Consider the following 18,885-nt stretch of genomic DNA (forward strand, 5'->3'; position numbering starts at 1 on the left):
CATTGGTCCGTGTATTATAGAAGACAGAGCCAGCGACTTGTATTTTCTTAGTTTTTCACATGGCAACATATCTCCATTAAATAAAATGAAGAGAGAGGTATATATACTGATATTATGTATTCATATATGTATATATTGGATTTCTGTGTAAATATTGCTGTCTGTCTAGTTACTGATAATGTGGTTTTGCTAGTCCTCCTGTTTTGAGCACCTGCTTTCTTAGTTGTTAATCATAGTACTGTATTAAAATTAACCATCACAAGTATCTGTCACTCTGTAGGGACTCACTCTAGGCCAGGTACTCCACATGTATTATGTTTAACCAGTTTTACATATTTTTAATCAATATCCCCAAAGTAGCTGTTATTTCCCTCATTATAAATTGCAGTTGGACTTCCCTGATGGTCCAGTGGTTAAGCATCTGCTATGCAATATGTTTAAGCAGGTTTACATATTTTTAATCAGTATCCCCCAAACAGCTGTTATTTCCCTCATTGTAAATTGGAATTGGATTTCGCTGGTGTGCCAGTGGTTAAGCATCTGCCTGCTGATGCAGGGGACGCGGGTTCGATCCCTGCTCCAGGAAGATCCCACGTGCTGCCAGACAACTGAACCTGTGCGCCGCAGTGGCTGAGGCTGTGCTCTGGAGCCCCGGCGCCACTACTGCTGAAGCCCGCCAGCCCTACCCGGTGCTCTGCGGCAAGAGAAGCCTGCGCACAGCACCCGGAGGGTGGCCGCTGCTCACCGCAGCTGGAGAAAGCCCACTCGCAGCAACGAACACCCAGCATGGCCAAAAAAAAAAAAGATGGCAGAATTGAGGGCTGGAAGTTTTAACAACTCACCTAAAATTACAGAAATGTTGTACTAGGTCTCCTTGACTACAAAGCCTGTGTTTTTGCCACCATGTTATTCTATTCTTCACTCCAATTGGATATTAGGGCAATTTAAAATCTTTTATTATATTTAAGATAATATTAAGCTTGTATATTTATATAATTGGTGTACATATTAGTCTGGGTAAAAACTGAAATCAACATAAAATGATTTCATGTGGTTCAACATAATAACATATAATCAGATATAAAAGTTTAATAGTTTTATACTTTTTAAAAAAAAATTTCAGCTTTACTGAAGTACAGTTAACCCATACTGCATGGTAAACTTATGTAAAATCTTAAAAAGTATATAAAATTGGAAGATAGTTAAAGCGTATATGGTGTTGATTTATGTTGACTCTGTGAAAGGATCTGCATATCTAGTTAACACCTCCATCACCTAATGTGTTTATCTTTTTGTGTGTGTGTGAACATACACGTTCTACTCTACCAGCAAATTTCAGTTACACAGTAAGGTGTTGCCAGCTGGAATCACCGTGTTTGACTTTAGAGCCTCAGATCTTAGTCATCTATAGCTGAGTTTGTACTCTTTTACCAATTCCTTCCCTATCCCCACCCCCAACTTCCCCACCTAGCCCCTGACAACCAGTTTTCTATTCTCTGTTTTATGAGTATGACTTTTTTTTTTAGATTCCACATATAAGTTCTACCATACAGTATGTATTCCTTTGTCTGGCTTATTTCACTTAGCATAATTCCTTCAAGATCCATCTTTGTTGTCAAAATGAAGGATTTCCTTCTTCCTTGTGGCTGAATAATGTTCCATCTTATATACCACGTCTTACCCCTTCATCTGTTGATGGACACTTCAGTTGTTTCTATAACTTGGCTGTTGTGAATAATGCTGTAATGAATATGGGAGTGCATATACCTCTTCATTATTCTTTTTTCATTTCCTTCGAATAAATACCCAGGTGTGAGATTGCTGGTGGTTCTATTTTTAAGTTTCTCAGGAACCTTCATATTGTTTTGCACAGTGACTGCACCAGTTTACATTCCTACCAACAAGGTAAAGGGGTCCCCTTTCTCCATATTCTCACCAACACTGATATCTTTTTGATAATAGCCATTCTAACAGGTGTGAGGTGATGTCTCATTGTGGTTCTGACTTGCATTTCTATGATGGTTAGTGACATTGAATGCATTTTCATGTACAGGTTGGCCATTTGTATATCCTCCCTGGAAAAATTTCTATTCCATTCCTCTGCATTTTAAATCAGATTATTTGTTGTTTTGCTGTTGACTTCTATGACTGTCAAAGTATATTTTGGATTGATTTGCAAATATTTTCTCCCATTCAATAGGTTGCCTTTTCTTTTTTTGATGTTTTCGTCTGCTATGCCGAAGCTTTTCAGTTTGATGTAGTTCCACTTTTTATTTTTGCTTTTATTGTTTTTGTTTTTGGTGTTAAATCACAAAAAAATCATTGCTAAGATGTGTTTATTTTTTTCTGACTTTAATCGTTTCTACTCTGTGTTTGGATTTTTATATTTTCTGTATACCATTTAAATATATATATTTAAAAGATAATTTCAAAAAGCAGCTTGTGAGAGGTAATTACCTTGAGAGCATAACTGTAGAGAATTTAATGGGTGAATTTTTGCAGGATGATATACCAGAACTAGAAGAATATTTCCTCGTGAATTTAACTCATGTGGAACTTATCATGGCTCCTTTCACTTCATTTCCTCCTAGATTAGGTATGGTGGCCTTGTTTGTTTGTTTGTTTGTGTTTACTCACTGCAAATGAAATAAAATTTCGTCAGTTTTTAATCAGAAATGATCATTGTGAAGTTTGCTAATCTCAGCTATATGTGAAAATATGGTGAGATTTTAGATTTAAAGACCCTCCTATATTGTAGTTGTGTGCATTGGACAGCATAAAGACATTTAAGAATTATTGTGTGATGTTTCTTTAAACATTGCAATTATTTTATAAACAAATTTGTAATCTTCAAAATAGAATTAGTTCTTATGAAGTCATTCTCCTTTTAAAATTTAATTTGCTGTTTTCATTAGATCTCCAGGTGATCGGATGTTTTTATTTTTTCTTAGATTAAGAACAGCATTTGTTTGTTTGTCGTATTCTCTGCTTCTGTTTTGACTTTTTATCTCTTTCCTTTCATGCTTTAGAAAAGACTCAGTTAATTCGTTACAGACTGAAAGGTAAAACTTGAACCTCAGTACAAATTTATGTAGATTACTTTGAAAAGATAAATTCTTTCTATTAAAACACAAACTCCTGTTCACGATTTGGACATTCGATATTGGAAGGTTTTTCAGAAGCTCTCAGATGTGATGGGCTGGTGGGGGTTGGTGGTGAGCAGCACTGAGGTAGCCTGTCCCTGGGTTAGAAGGTGTTCTGGGCAGAGGGGAGGTGAGTCTGGGTTAAAGGGGGAGAAGCCTGGCCCTGCACTGTGGCCTGAGGTATGGGACTTCCTCACTCACTTCTGAGGCTCAATGTGACAACTTTGGAAGTAGCAGAAGGGAATAATCAGTTTTTTAACTTATTATTTGGAAAGTTTCCATCTTTATGCAAAAGAAGCACATGATTCCAATGACTTGGGTGTTTATATCAAGCAGTTACTGCAAGGTTATTATTGTTCACACTAAGAAAACTCACAGAGTACATCGTCTTCCTTGTACTCAAGAGATAATTTGAACAATTTAGCTTTGGGTTAGTGCTTTCTAATGCTCTTATTTCCAAATGTTTTGTATATTAGGACTATCATTCCTTAGTAGTAATAGTTGTAGTACTGTTAGTCACCTAGTCACGTCCGACTTTGCAACCCCGTGGACTGTAGCCCGCCAGGCTCCTCCGTCCAGGGGATTCTTCAGGCAAGAACACTGGAGTGGGTTACCATTTCCTTCTCCAGGGATCTTCCTGGCCCAGGGATCGAACACAGGTCTCCTGCTCACAGGCAGGTTCTTTACCATCTGTTATATTTGCCCGTTTTACAGATGAGGGAGGCGAGGCTGAGAGAAACTAGGAATCCTACTGCATCACGCAGCTAGGAAATGGCGGGACTGGGCCTCTGCCTGTAGCCTCCAGTCACAGATCCCGATTTTGTATTCTTTCTCCATGCTACTGATCTCCTGACTCATAGAAAATGCCACTCTCCTTACCCTGCTTCACCTAGACAGCTGTCATAAGGATCCGAGAGTAAGGTGGAGCTTCTGAAATTTAAAAGATAAAAATCAAACATGAAAAAACAGAGCAAAACAGTAACGGGTTAGTTACTATTTCAAGACTGAATAACAGATATCGGTAACACACTGAGCTTGGTGAATGGAATACAGAATAAAAAGGGATTGGAAAATTTACATTAAGCTTAGTCTTTATTCCACCTAACCTTTCCCCTTCTTTCCCACGCATCTCAGCTTCTCTTTGTACCCCTGTCTCTCTCTCTCTGATGCTTGTATATTTCTCTGTAGCACGTTCTCTTTCCTAGTTTTTCCTTCTTCGTTCTACTTCTTGCAGCTCTCCCCATTTTCCTTCCCTCTTGAAATAGATTAATAAAATAGTAATAAAAACAACTCCAATTGCTTATTTTATCCTGTTCTCAGTTAATGAGATTTCTGTAAGTTAGTGAGTCTTGTTAGCAAAAGCTTGCTTACTGCTAGAAGTATTTGTATCTTAGCATCTTTTGATTCGTGTTGACAATACCTCTGTATACCAAAGGTATGGTCTTTAAATTCTATATCAAATAGTTCTCTTTTTAATTGCTTATTGAAAGATATGCTTTTGTGCTTTTTCAGATTCAGAGGGCTTGACTGCACAAATCATCATTGATGCGAGTGATGGTGCCCGAGGCGTGATTGACTGGCAGCAGCTCAGGTAAAGCCGAGGCCGTGTGAGAGCTCTTCACGGAGTTTCAGATTCTTTACTACCTAGTGAATTAGAGCTTGTAAGGGAGAGTGAATGTTTTCTCTTTACCATAGGTTTGAAGTAAATGAAACCCAAGGAAGTCTAACGTTGGTAGCCCAGAGGAGGACAGGGGCTCTTGGCCATGTTTCCCTGTTTGTGTATGCCCAGAATTTGGAAGCGCAGCTGGGACTGGATTACGCCTTTACCCCAATGGTGAATTCATTGACAGTTACAGTGATTTAGGGCCTGTACATCAGTTAACCTTGAAATAATAAACTGCTCTGTATTCCACAGTCACTTAGAGCTGAAGAGTTCCACCTGGTGGAATAGCTTCACTGTTTTGGTAAATTATATAGATTGAATTTTCAGTATTGTTTTAAAGGTTATTTTGTATTTCACTTCATTCATTATTTTATTGTAATATTTGATACTCACTTTTAAAAATTCATTTGCTATCTAATTGCAATATTTGATACTGGAGGACACACATTATTGTGTTAAAGAATTTGTATCATTAGATGACCTTACCAGAGTGTCTCTTATGCTTCTTGAAAATGTTAACGCTTTTATTGCTTTGTTTTACTTTACTGAAACACCTTTAGTGTTTGAAAATATTTTTTGTCTTGTCTCTTCTTGCCTTTTACTGCTTAGTCAAATATTTCCTTTCTTCCTACTGCTTTTTAAACTTAAAATTGTCAGTTGAAAAAAAAAAGAGGTCATAAAAAAGTAAGGAAAAAATCCTGTAAATAGCTTATTTCACATTTAGCAGTATGTTGTATTTATCTCCAAACATTTAAAAAAGATCAGTGTATTTAAATATAATACTGCCCACTTCTACCTCTTGGACCAGATCCTTCATTTCGCTAATGGAGAAAGGTATAAAAACATTGACATCATGATTCTTGATGATGACATTCCAGAAGGAGATGAAGCATTTCAGCTGATTTTGACAAATCCTTCTCCTGGACTGGAGCTGGGGGAGAATATAATAGGTAACTGATGATTTATACACAGCTCCCTCTCACCTCTCTTTACTCCTGAGTGAGCCCTGTGGTATGATGAGGCATTGACAGCATCTGCCACAGTTACACATTAACATTTTGCAATTTTTTCATGTAAGTCTTACTTTTTTTTACTTTGATTCCTAGGTATTGTTGTCACTATAAACTATGTCCCTTGTAATTATATTTTTAAATGACTATAAATCCACCTGCAATGCAGGAGATCCTGGTTCAATTCCTGGGTGGGGAAAATCCCCTGGAGAAGAGATAGGCTACCTACATCAGTATTCTTGGGCTTCCCTGGTGGCTCAGAGGCTAGAGAATTCGCCTGCGATGTGGGAGGCCTGGGTTCGATCCCTGGGTTGGGAAGATCCCCTAGAGGAGGGCATGACAGCCCACTCTAGTATTCTTGCCTGGACAATCCCCATGGACAGAGGAGCCTGGCAGGCTGCAGTCCACGGGGTCACAAAGAGTTAGACATGGCTGAGCAAGTAAGCCCAGCGCAACGCAGCACATGTCTGATACATAGAGGTATTACAATAATCTTTTAGAATGCATGCTCTAAAGCAGACTTCCTAGCTTTGACAGCCATTCCTGCCACATCCAGGCTTGTGAATGTCCACACATTGCCTGTCTGTGCTTCAATCATCAATTCTGTAAAATGAGAATAATAATAGAATTCACCCCGTGGGGATACTGTGAGAATTAAAAGAGTTAATAATGCAGGGTAAGCAATTTGTAAGTTCTCAGTAGTAGTAGTTGTTGTTTCAGCTATTATTATTGCCATTATTAGTGGTGGTAGTAGAAGATAGAAAGCTCCTAATTTCTGTAGGTTACTTAGCTTATATTTTGAACTCTTGTAATAATTCTAATATTTTTTTCTCTTGCCTTTTCTAAGAAGATAGTCACGACCTCTAGAAAATAGTGGCATGGTGATGCTTCCTTTCCATTGCTTTTATACCTGCTGCTTGTAGCTCCAGGGCAATACTGAACAGTAGCAGTGATGAGAGGCATCATTGTCTTCTAATGTTTCAACATTTAATTTTAGTACTTTCTGTTGGCTTCTGAGAGAGATTACTTTATCATGTTGAAGAAGCTGCCTTTTGTTTCGAGACTTCTGAGTCTTTTTATTTATATCATGAGTGAGTGTAGAATTTCATTAAGTGCCTTTTAACATTTATTTTTAAGATGATCTAGAAAAGCCTTGGCCTAGCTTACAATGAAGTATCCACATACTTCCCCTTACTTATAACCCATTCTGTTTTAATTTGTTGTTTTAACATTTTTATCTGACAGCCTTCATTACCATCCTTGCTAATGACGATGGCCCTGGAGTTCTGTCCTTTAACAACAGTGAGCACTTTCTCCTACGAGAACCGACAGCTGTCTATGTCCAGGAGAGTATGGCAGTGTTGTATGTTGTTCGGGAACCTGCCCAAGGGCTGTTTGGAACTGTGACCGTTCAGTTCATCGTGACGGAAGTGAATTCTTCAGTGGAGTCGAAAGACCTGACTCCTTCCAAAGGCTATGTTGTTTTAGAACAAGGTGTTCGTTTCAAGGTACAGGATGAACCTTTAATGAGAATGAATGATTAATAGTTACAAAACAATTTTCTCTTTGAGGAGCCCCCTTGATCCTAGAAAGAAAAAAAAAAAAAATCCAGGTTAGGGGATAGGTAAAGATAATGACTAGATTACTACTGTATTGTCTGTATAGAATGCAGCTGGAGAAATTTGCTCCATTAACACAGTTGTGGAATGTGCAGATAGCAAAGAAAATAGGCATATTGGTGCTTTGAATGTTAAGTATATTTAAATGGCATGCTTCACGTTATATTACCTTTAACTCATAAACTACAAGAAACTCAAGGCCCTTCACTGCAGTCGTTAAGCCATAGGTGGTCATTCTTTTTGCCGCATTGTCATTAAACAAAGTACAGCTGCTTCCTTCAGACAGCTTGTTTGAGAAGTATCTTATGAAAATAAGAATAGCTTATTGGAGGAAGAATGCTGGATTTGGGATTAATCATAAATTGAACTATACTTGCAGAAGTTCACTTTCTGAAACTTCTTTTTATGTATAGTAATAATTTTTTGCTCCTGCTACTAAACTTTATTTTTAAAACACAGTTGAGGTTTAAAACAACTAATTGTATTAGCTTGATATTTTTAAGCCAAGTATATAAAGTATAATACGTAAAATAATATATTTTAAAATATTTCACTGGAAAACAATCCATCTAATAATTAGTTTTATTTATGATCAATTTATGTAAACTTCAACACACTTTGAATTCATATTTATTTGTGTCCAATTTTTTGTGTGTTTTTGGAAATTTAGAGCATTTAATGGATTTCTTCAAGGACACTTACATCTTGATACAGATTTAAAAAAATTCAAATTTGAATTATTTTATGAATTTTCTATTGCTTTATATTCACATGCTTTTTTTAGGTTTTTCTCTTACCTCTATAACTACCTTTTTCCCCACATATTTTTATTCTCTAAGGTATAAACAGTAAAATACAAAAATCTTAGGTGCATGGGTCGGTGACTTTAAAAATCTGTATACATCAACGTAACAACCACTCGGATTAATGTGTTAAACATTACCATCAGACAGAAATTTCCTTCTTGTCTCTTACCCTCCCTGGATGAAAATGCTTTCTGGTTTCTATCATGAAAGACTCATTTTGCTGATTCTTGAACTTCTTATAAATAGAGTCATACAGTATGAATCCCTTTTTGTGTCTAGCTTCTTTTGGTCAATACAGTTTTTGATTGCACACATGAGTAGTTGATGCTTTTTTTAATTGCCTGGTAGCATTTCATTGAATCGATGACTCTTTGTTTATCCATTCTCCTGTTGATAAACATACGGGGTTGTTTCTAATTTGTGCTTTTTAAGTGTGAGTCCTAGGCTGGAATGAGACTAATGTAGTTATATAGCTAGGGCAGGATAAAGAAGTAGCAAAAAATGAAGACCTAAATTTAGTTTTTAAATCTCAGTGATATTTTAAAATACTATATATATTTATTTTTAGATTTTTCAGTGGACTAAGTCACAGTGTTGATAACCTTGAAAGCTGTAACTTGAGAGAGTTGTTACTATTACATTTTGAGGATCGGTATTAAAAAAGAGGTGATATTTTCCAAAAGTATTATTTTGTTGTCAAAAAATGTCAAATTACTCTATATGTATGTGGCAAAAATACTGAATTCTAGTAATAACTTTTTGCTTATGTTTTCAGGCCCTACACATATCTGCCATACTGGACACAGAACCAGAGATGGATGAGCATTTCGTTTGCACCTTGTTTAATCCGACTGGAGGTGCTAGACTAGGGGCACGTGTTCAAACCCTGATAACTGTTTTGCAGAACCAGGCCCCTTTAGGGCTATTCAGTATCTCTGCAGTTGAAAATAGGTATCGTTTATTCGTAAGAAAACTGTCATTTCTGAAGCTAAGTTGGCAATGTGATATAAAGAAAATGCCGAGGAAAACTGATCTCTGTTATAATGGGAACATTTGAAATGAGCTCTAGCCGATAGGTCCAGAGAGGCCACATGCCCTCCTAACAGGAAGCATCAAAAACGTAATGAGCCTTATTTAATGGTGTTGTTAGTATTCTTGTTTGCTCAGAATCCACACTCTCAGGCAAGAGCACTATTTTGTGTTTGCAATAATAATAAAAAATGAGGAACAATATAAATTATGTTTAGATGCTCAAATTAAATGAATGACTTATTTTGTGTGACTCTTCAATCATATATTAACATGATTGGGCTTTAAAAATTCCATCTAGTAGCTAACATATATATTTTTTAATATCTTAACAAATATTCCAGTAGATCTCATTTTATTAACAAGTTAAGAATTTTCTGATTTTTTTTTTCTCTTAAGTGGTTTTGATTTATGTGAAAAGAAACTTAGGAATGACAGAGCTTTATTTTAGAATATATAGTGTGAAGTTACTCTTAGCAGTTTCTTACTTTCATAGTATGAGATCGTTGTGCTTTTTAAAATCCTCATAAATGAATGTTTTGAGCTGTAGATTCTAGCCTCCCTGCTGTGTAAAATTTGTGGATGGATCTCATCTTGATTTGTGTAAATTTAAAAGTGTATTAAATATATATTAGCAATGTGATACAGATATTTAATATGTAGAAATGATGCACTTTTTCTCCTTTCTGTGACCGTTTGTTTCTTTTAGAGCCACCTCTGTAAACACTGAAGAAGCCACCAGGACTGTATATTTAAGCGTGTCACGTACCAATGGCCTTGATTTAGCCGTGAGTGTGGAGTGGGAGACAGTTTCTGAAACAGCCTTTGGCATGAGTACGTTTAGTTTCTCGTTAAGAACAAATTCTATAACCAAGAAAGATTGCATGTATAAGATTTACATTTTCCATTATGAGTTGTATCTTATGGCCCTATTGAAAATGGATTACAAATATTTAATTCTTTGATTGCATTCACAAGTGTTTATTGAGCGTGTCTTGTTGCCAGGCATGATACTGAACTTGTGGAGCTCAGAGTTTAGGGAGAGGAAGAAATAAATAAGTAAAAATCAGTATGTAGTTTGAACTATAATAAATCTTTTTTAAAGGTGAAGTTCTAAGTGTGAGAACATAAGGCAGGGCTTCCCAGGGGATATCAGGGTTTGAACTAAGACTTGATGATGAGTAGGGATGATGCAAAACCTGAGTTAGAGGAACATATAAGAGAAAAGCAGGGAGCCAAGGCAGAAGTATAGAGCATACAAGTGAAAAACTGGAGTGGGCACTGGGTTTAAAACAAGGGGAAGTGTCGAGTTTGGAGAGCTCGGTAAGACCAGATCGTTCAAGAACTTGAAGGATATTATCACATACATTAGTCTTTATTTTAGGGTTGTGGAAAGTCTCGTGGTCTAGGCATGAGGGAGGACTCCCATGTATAACAGGTGGGATGGTATGATCACATTTACATTTTGGAGGCATCATTCTTGGTACCATGTAAAGAATGGATTGGCACAGGAGAAATGAGAGAGAAAGGCACAACATAAGGGCAACAGATGGTGGTAGCTTGGACTCGGTGATAGACTGGATGTGGAGAAGGTTCTAGCTATGACTCCTAGGTTTCTAGCCTGTGCAGTTGGTTGGAGAGTCATGCCTTCAGTTAGAAGGGGAGTACTGAATGGAAACAAAGTGTTACTTTGGTGAGGGGAGTGAAATATTTAAATTTGAGTCAAGTTTTAGAAGACATTTCTTTAGGCTCAATAAAAGATCTCTGCTGGAGAAAGAAATTTGGGAACGTTCAGTGTACCTGTTGCTAAAAGTCATGGGAATTGACATCCAGCACTGGACAGTGAGCATGGAGACAGAGAAGGGAAGAAGATCCAGACTGAGTCAAATGGAAGGAGCAGGGATGAGGAGACTTAGAAGACCTGGTGAGAAACCCAAGGGAATGCAGGATTGCAGACAGCGGCAAAAGAGCTTCTTAAAAAGAGAGGAACGGTAAATTGTGCCAGCTGCTCATGAGAAGTAAAGTAAGATGACAGCTGAAAAAAAATACTCACTGTCATTAGCAAGAGCTATTTGTTTAGAGGGATGCAACCCAAATAACATTTTGAATGGAAATGAGAAAATGCAGACCTGCAATGTATGTAGCTAGCTCAAGAAGTTTGGCTGAGAAGGTAGAACCTAGCAAGACTAGTGGTGGGGGGTGGGTAGGATTCAGGGTTTTTGTTTATTTCTTTAGTTTGAACAGACCTAAGCATGTGTAAATGCTGATGCAAAAGACCTAATAAGTAGAAAAGGGTTGATATTTAGAAGAGAAAGGGGGTAATTAGTAGTGGTACAATTGCCTTGGTTTTCTCTGGTGACTCAGACAGTAAAGAATCTGCCTGTATGCGGGAGGCCTGGGTTCGATCCCTGGGTTGGGAAGATCCCTTGGAGAAGGGAAAGGCTACCCATCCCAGTATTCTGGCCTGGAGAATTTTGTGGACACAGGAGCCTGGCAGGCTACAGTCCATGGGGTCTCAAAGAGTTGGACACGACTAAGCGACTTTCACTTTCATAGTTGCCTGGAAGCCATGAAGAGATGAGATCCAAAAAAAGAAAGATTATGGTTTCTAATTCAGAGTTAAACCTCATTATGGTTTGGGCTTTGCATGTGTTTTGTGGACGTACTTTTGAGAATATATGTTGGAAATTCTTAACTCTCAACAAGCATTTTTTATTCTTCATCCACCCTCTTCCTGAATTATGGTAGGGAAGGATTTAACCATATGGTTAAGATTCCAGTGCAAAATATTCACGCTCTGAATGCCAAAGCTGTGGTGTTTAGAAAGTGGCAAGGCAAGAGTCTAAAATATTGGATTTCTAGGAGAGGAAATCACCAGTGGATAGTACATAAAAGGCATTGGCGTTATGACTTCTTGAACTAGTTATCTAAAAAGTGATCAGTAATTTACAGAGAGCCCAGGTTCCAACCCTGACATTTGTTCTTGGTATGTTACATTTGCACCATTAACTAAAGTTTAAATAGAACTGACCTTCATATATGGGAAACTGTCATGATAATAGAACATAGAAGGATTTTTAAAAGGTATTCTTCATTAGGTGGAGTTTTTTTGTTTTTGTCTTTGTTTAATTGTAGCACAGAATTTTAGCACATGTATGTAGTGTAATTATAGTGCAGAATTTTAGGAGACGCAGGCTGATCAAATTTGATAGCCTCTGGTAGGGAGTCTGCTTTGACATTCTTAAAATATGTAACACGTGAAGTTAGAAATTATTGGTTGGGGGGTAGTTTCAAATTAATAGTGTTAAGTTTTTAAAACCCAATATTTAGCACGTTTCCATAAAAGGTGTTTATTACTTTTAAATTTCTCAGTTGTATTTTCATCACCTTTATGGAAGCTGATAAAAATCATACTGATATATTTCCCTTAAAAATATACATTTAATATTTATTTATAAATTTACTCCAGAAAAGTCTATGTGGGTTTAGATAGTAAACATTTTTCTTGTTTTTGTAAGTTGATACTGTTAGTTACTGGTTTCAAATTCTCTAGTTTGTCTCTTTTCTTTTATATACACACACACACACACACACACACGCGCACGCACGCACACTTGCTTACCATGGAAACATTTTCATTTCTAGTAACAAACTCATTAGTTTCACTGTTTAAATAAATTTTGACTAGGTGAAGTCTGGAGAGGATTTTACACAAGGAAATCATGATTTATGTTTTTTAGGGGGAATGGATGTTATGTTTTCTATGTTTCAAAGCTTTCTGGATGCATCAGCTTCTGGCTGGTGTTTCTTTACTTTGGAAGACTCAGTACATGGTTTAATGTTAAGAAAATTGTCTTCTACTCTTTACCGATGGCAAGGGATTTTTGTTCCATTTAAGGTAAGCATCACTTACATTACGGTACACAGACTAAAATGTACATGTAGATTTTGGATGCTTCCTGAATTCCTATTATTCCTCGTTTCTCAGGATTTAAGTGTAGAAAATCCTAAAACATGTGAAGCTTTTAATATTGGTCTTTACCCCTACTTTGTGATTACTCATGAAGAAAGAAATGAAGAAAAGTCTTCCGTTAATAGTGTGTATACATTCACATCTGGATTCAAATTATTCCTGGTAAAAAATCTTCACTTTATTTGTAGATTGCTTTATTTAAAAGAAAAATCAGATTTGTGAGATTGAGCTAAATAGAAGATAATATATGTTCTATGTTAACGTGATAAGGGGCTTTTGTAAGTTGACACACATTTAGCAAGTTGTCTTAATCCAGGGATATTTTTGCCTTTCTTGAAATGACACCTGGATATGCTTACCTAGGGATCAGAATGATTTTTCAAGTTTTTGAGCTTCAAATATTTACTCAGCTTTACTGTATTCAGGGCTTTTCTTCTTAAAGTTTCCTTTAAATTTTTATCATCACTATTCTGTGTTCTTTGCAGGTACAAACAATCAATATTTCAGAAACTTCTCAAGTGAGATATTTTACTTCAGACAGTGAAGATTATTTGATTGTTGCAAGTCAAAGTGATGATTCTCAATTAACTCAGGTGTGATTCTTTTAAACTGAATTTTTAAATATAATCATTGAAACACATAAAAGGTGTAGTCTGTAGGTTTGGTATAAAAGAAAAACATAATTTGATTGTGGTAAAGTAGTAAAGAAGAATATAGATATTGATTAATTTTTAAATGATATAGTCTTCAAGAGCCAAGTGTAAAAATAGGCATGAACATTTAATTAGAATTTAATTGCATTGGAAAACATGGAGAAAAATCACACAACTGGTTTCACAGAGCTTCATCTTAACATTGCCAAAGGGGCACATAACATCACCTGCAGAAATCCCATATGTGTCTAACAAACAGTATCACAGTGTCTTAAAAATATGTACTTGATAATTTTTGTCATTCCCCCAACTTCTGTACCTGCTTCTCATCTCTTCACTTTCAGTTTATGACTTTGTTGAAATGAGAGCTACAAGGTAGAGATTACTCATCTTCCCAGCCCCCAATTCAGAAAGCCCCCAAGTCTTATTCCTCCTCCTGTTGCAATGGCAGAAGTGCTTCTTTTATAAAAACCAGGCTCCTCATATAGGGGGTCCCTATTTGCTTCATCAGGGTTAGTTATTCCCTCTACTCTTGTCACTAGCATCTTTCTCAGATTATTATCAGTTCTGTTCAGTTTAGTTGCTCAGTCGTGTCCAACTCTTTGCGACCCCATGAACCGCAGCACGCCAGGCCTCCTTGTCCATCACCAACTCTTGGAGTCCATCCAAACCCATGTCCATTGTGTCGGTGATGCCATCCAACCATCTCATCCTCTGTTGTCCCCTTCTCCTCCTGCCTTCAATCTTTCCCAGCATCAGGGTCTTTTGCAATGAGTCAGCTCTTCGCATCAGGTGGCCAAAGTATTGGAGTTTCAGCTTCAACATCATTCCCTCCAATGAACACCCAGGACTGGTTGGATCTCCTTGCAGTCCAAGGGACTCTCAAGAGTCTTCTCCAGCACTACAGTTCAAAAGCATCAATTCTTCAGTGCTCAGCTTTCTTTATAGTCCAACTCTCACATCCATACATGACTAGTGGAGAAACCATAGCCTTGACTAGATGAACCTTTGTTGGCAAAGTAGTGTTTCTGCTTTTTAATATGCTGTCTAGGTTGGTCATAACTTTCCTTCCAAGGAGCAAGCCTCTTTTAATTTCATTGGTGCAATCACAATCTGCAGTGAGTTTGGAGCCCAGAAAAATAAAGTCATCCACTGTTTCCACTGTTTCCCCATCTATTTGCCATGAAGTGATGGGACCGGATGCCATGATCTTAGTTTTCTGAATGTTGAGCCTTAAGCCAACTTTTTCCAATCTGTGTAATAATCTTCACATTTAAAAAGTGATTTCTCTCCTGATCTCATCCCCCTTTACTTGTTTCATTTCTTTTCTCCCCTCTGTAGTAAGATACCTTGAAAGAATCATCTACCTGCTTTGTAAACTTCTTCATGATTACTGATGACACCTGGCTTGGAAATACAGTGGATGTTTTTGTCTATCATTATTTTGCATTATTTCCCATTAGCATTTGACAGTCACCTCATTCTCAAACTTAAAGCATCTCTTCTCTTGATCTTTGGGATACCACACAGATTTTTGTTCTGTTTGTCTGTGTTATCTTTCTTGGTCTGCAGTGCTCCTTCCTTCTCCCTTTTCTGAATATGGATATCTTGGAGTTTTCCAGGTTCAGTTTTTTTTCCTCAGTTATTTAAAAAATTTTTTAAAATTTATTTTGAATTGGAGGACAATTGCTTTACAGTACTGTGTTGGTTTCTGCCTTACATCAACACGAATCAGCCATAGGTATGTCCCCGCCCTCTTGACCTTCCCTTCCCACCTCCCACCCCACCCCGCCCCTCTAGGTTGTTAGAGTGCACGGGGTTGAGCTCCCTGCATCATTCAGCAAATTTCCGCCGGCTGGCTGTCTTCCACATGGTAAAGTGTGAGTTTCAGTGCTACTCTCTCGGTTCATCCCACCCTCTGCTTCCCGCGACGTGTCCACAAGTCTCTTCTGTACGTCTGTGTTTCCATTGCTGTCCTGCAGATATCAGATTAAGTTTTGGTTCACAATTCTTTTTCTTTTCCCCCTCTCCACTCACTCTGAGTGTTTTTATCAGTCCTACTACTCTGAATATCAACTGTAGGCTATCTTCCAAATTTACCAGTAGCCTTTTCTCTGTATTCTAGACTTCCTGTCTAACTGCATGTTGGCATGTCCCCTTAGATTTATTTTTATGTATCTAAGATTTAACATATCACAAACTAAACTGTAGATCTTCTCTATGAAACTTGTTTCAAGTGTGTGCTTTCGTTTTGGGAGATAGTACCTTCATAAATGCGATTGCTCAAGATAGAATGCTAGGTTATAACTTTCTTGATTTTTTTCCTAGTTACTCATTCCCATCTAATTTATTATTAAGTGTTTTTGATTATATCTCCCCATACTTTTTTTGAGTATGGGCAGTTCTTTTCATGTCTGCTGCTTCCTCCCCTAACCAGGTCCTTGTCACTTCTCAGCACACTAGTAGTGGTAGCCTCCTAGCTGGTTCTCCACACTTCTCTGACCTCCTCAGATCCTTGTGCCAAGTAGCTGGAGTAACCTTTAAGAAATATTAATTCATGTTGCTCCTCATTTTAAAATTATTCAGTGATTTCCAACTATGTTTGGAATAAATTCTAGATTATTTAATACAGATGGTTAATAGTATAATTGTATCATCTTCTCTGCCCAGCACAGTGCTGGGTTATGTCTGTTGCCCTGCAGTGATTAAGATAGTCTTGTTCACCCTTCCTACAATGATTGTCTCTTCTACCCTCTAAAGCATCCCTGTGATAAATTGTATGGTCACCCAACAAGAGGAGCCTCATGATCTCACCTGTCTGACTTATTTTCGTTTCCCCTGTGTTGTCGACTCCATTCCAGTGGGGCCTATCTTCGTTCAGGTTGTGACGAACTTTTTCTGCCTTAGAAAATCTGTCATGCCATGCTTTCTCATTTTATTTCCTGGGACAGTTCCTAATTCTCTATCATACCTTCCTAATTGTTATGTTCAGCACTTGTCTCAGGTTAATAATCATACATTTACTTATGTGTTTATAGTTTGCCTTTTCCTACTAGTTAGTAAGATCCATAAAGGAAGAAGCAACTCTGTCTATAACTTCTTGCATAACGTTTGGCTTGTATGTAGTTCCTTGTGAAAGTGACCAGATGGCATAAGAAATCAGGTGGTTTCGGGGTTTTCTTTTAAATACATGAACACTCACCTGAGACCTTGTATGCATTGCCACCTTCAGGAGTAAAAAGCTTAGATGTTTATATTCTGTTGCTTAAGCAGGGAGTAATGATCATACAGCATAGAAAGTATTCTTTTCCAGTTCTAAAGTTTTTGTATTTAAACAAATATTTTTTTTCTGTTTTTGAATTTCTCTTCTCTTGCTGTCACCCACCCCTGCCCAGATGTAGATTTGAAATTTATTTATTTTCAAATAACTTCTCTTCAAATCTCTGTGTCTGCAGAGACACACACAGAGATAAAAAGAGGGAGAGAGCAATGAGAAAGCATCAGTTTGATATTTTCTCATTTATGCAAGTACCTTCCTAACTAAAGAGTCCTAGAGAGTAAACATATGATATTGGCTCTGTTCTTCCAAGTGCTGAGTTCCTAGTCATCAGCGTTTTCATTTGATCATTCCCTGCAGGTCTTCAGATGGAATGGAGGAAGCTTTGTGTGGCATCAGACCCTCTCTGTCCGAGGTGTGCTGAGCATGGCCTTGTTCACCAGAGGCGGCGCTGTGTTTTTAGCCATATCCCAGGCTAATGCCAGGTCAAACTCCCTTTTATTCAGGTGGTCCAGCAATGAGTTTATTAACTTCCAGGAAGTTCCCATCAGTGGAACAACACAAGTGGAAGCCTTGACTTCAGGCGATGATATTTACTTAATTTTTGCCAAAACTCTCTTTCTAGGTAAGCTGATAGACTGTTTGCAAGGCATAGTGTTTGCAAGCTGTTATCAAAAGTATCTTGCATTCATATTATGTTCATATGAAAACACTCTTGTAATTTTTTTTAGCTAATCCGTACAATATTTCTTGTTGGATCTATTGACTGTCAGGTAAAAGTGGATTTGGGGAACAAAGAAAAACATTTTAAGTGTTATGTCCATAACCTGTAGGTTTTCTGAACCTCTGTATTAAAGACACTAAAATAAAACTGGAGTTGGGTGGGTAAAGTAGAAAGAATTATGAAAATTTTACACTACATGTGCAAACAGATAACTTTTTATATGACTGTACTTAGGATGCTATGGATAATCTGCAGTGGTAATAAATAGTACCAAGTGACTTTTGATGAGACCATTTAAAAATACTCTCTGAATACAAATATGCTTTTTTTCTGCTTAGCAGTAGTTTCATAGGTAAAGTTTCAATATTCTAAGAAGTAAAACTTCAATATTCTTTTTTTGATATCAAATCATAATTAGTGGCTAAACCATGCTTATACTTCTTGTGGTGAATGCAAAAAGGCTTTTGAAGTGTTTCCAAGTTGTATTTTTGTTTCATTGAATGAATTCTGAAGAAATGTCATATGGTTTGTTTCTTTAATTAAATCTAACATTTTTATTATAGTTTTATTGTGTAATTTTGTCATTTTTTTTTCTGTAACTTTTACCTTCAGATTGGCCTTTTATTCTGTTATTGTAGGAGATCAGAATTCAGTTAACATTTTCGTCTGGGAGGCAGGACAGTCATCTTTCAGATATTTTCAATCCCTGGATTTTGCAGCTGTTAATAAGATCCACTCCTTCACACCAGCTTCAGGAATAGGTAAAGCATTTCAACTGTTAACTGATCTTAAAGGAAGTGTGGAAACCTGGAATGGTTTCAGTCTCATTGAATTAGAGGTAGTATCACTCTAGGTACTTTAATACGGATGTAAAATTAAAGTCTATTCAATAATATTTCCAGAATTCTTAGAATTTCAAAAGGAAAGGACCCTGTGTTTGAGAAGAATCAGAATGACTAAAATAGTTCAGTCGCTCAGTCATGTCTGA

The 18,885-nt window shown here is 37.1% G+C and overlaps 1 protein-coding gene across 1 annotated transcript in view; it reads left to right on the forward strand.

Annotated features, from left to right (window-relative positions):
* The window catches only part of ADGRV1 (adhesion G protein-coupled receptor V1), a 544,484-nt gene that overhangs the window by 131,152 nt on the left and 394,447 nt on the right, over positions 1 to 18,885 (forward strand). The window contains exons 39-50 of the mRNA XM_070465812.1: positions 2,503 to 2,596; positions 4,656 to 4,734; positions 4,839 to 4,977; positions 5,615 to 5,756; positions 7,062 to 7,324; positions 9,017 to 9,192; positions 9,980 to 10,104; positions 13,011 to 13,168; positions 13,259 to 13,405; positions 13,729 to 13,836; positions 17,534 to 17,798; positions 18,536 to 18,658. Of these exons, the coding sequence (XP_070321913.1) occupies positions 2,503 to 2,596; positions 4,656 to 4,734; positions 4,839 to 4,977; positions 5,615 to 5,756; positions 7,062 to 7,324; positions 9,017 to 9,192; positions 9,980 to 10,104; positions 13,011 to 13,168; positions 13,259 to 13,405; positions 13,729 to 13,836; positions 17,534 to 17,798; positions 18,536 to 18,658 (1,819 nt within the window). The remainder of the gene's footprint in view (positions 1 to 2,502; positions 2,597 to 4,655; positions 4,735 to 4,838; positions 4,978 to 5,614; positions 5,757 to 7,061; positions 7,325 to 9,016; positions 9,193 to 9,979; positions 10,105 to 13,010; positions 13,169 to 13,258; positions 13,406 to 13,728; positions 13,837 to 17,533; positions 17,799 to 18,535; positions 18,659 to 18,885) is intronic.

This window comes from Odocoileus virginianus, chromosome 3, assembly GCF_023699985.2.
Source record: "Odocoileus virginianus isolate 20LAN1187 ecotype Illinois chromosome 3, Ovbor_1.2, whole genome shotgun sequence".
NCBI lineage: Eukaryota > Metazoa > Chordata > Mammalia > Artiodactyla > Cervidae > Odocoileus > Odocoileus virginianus.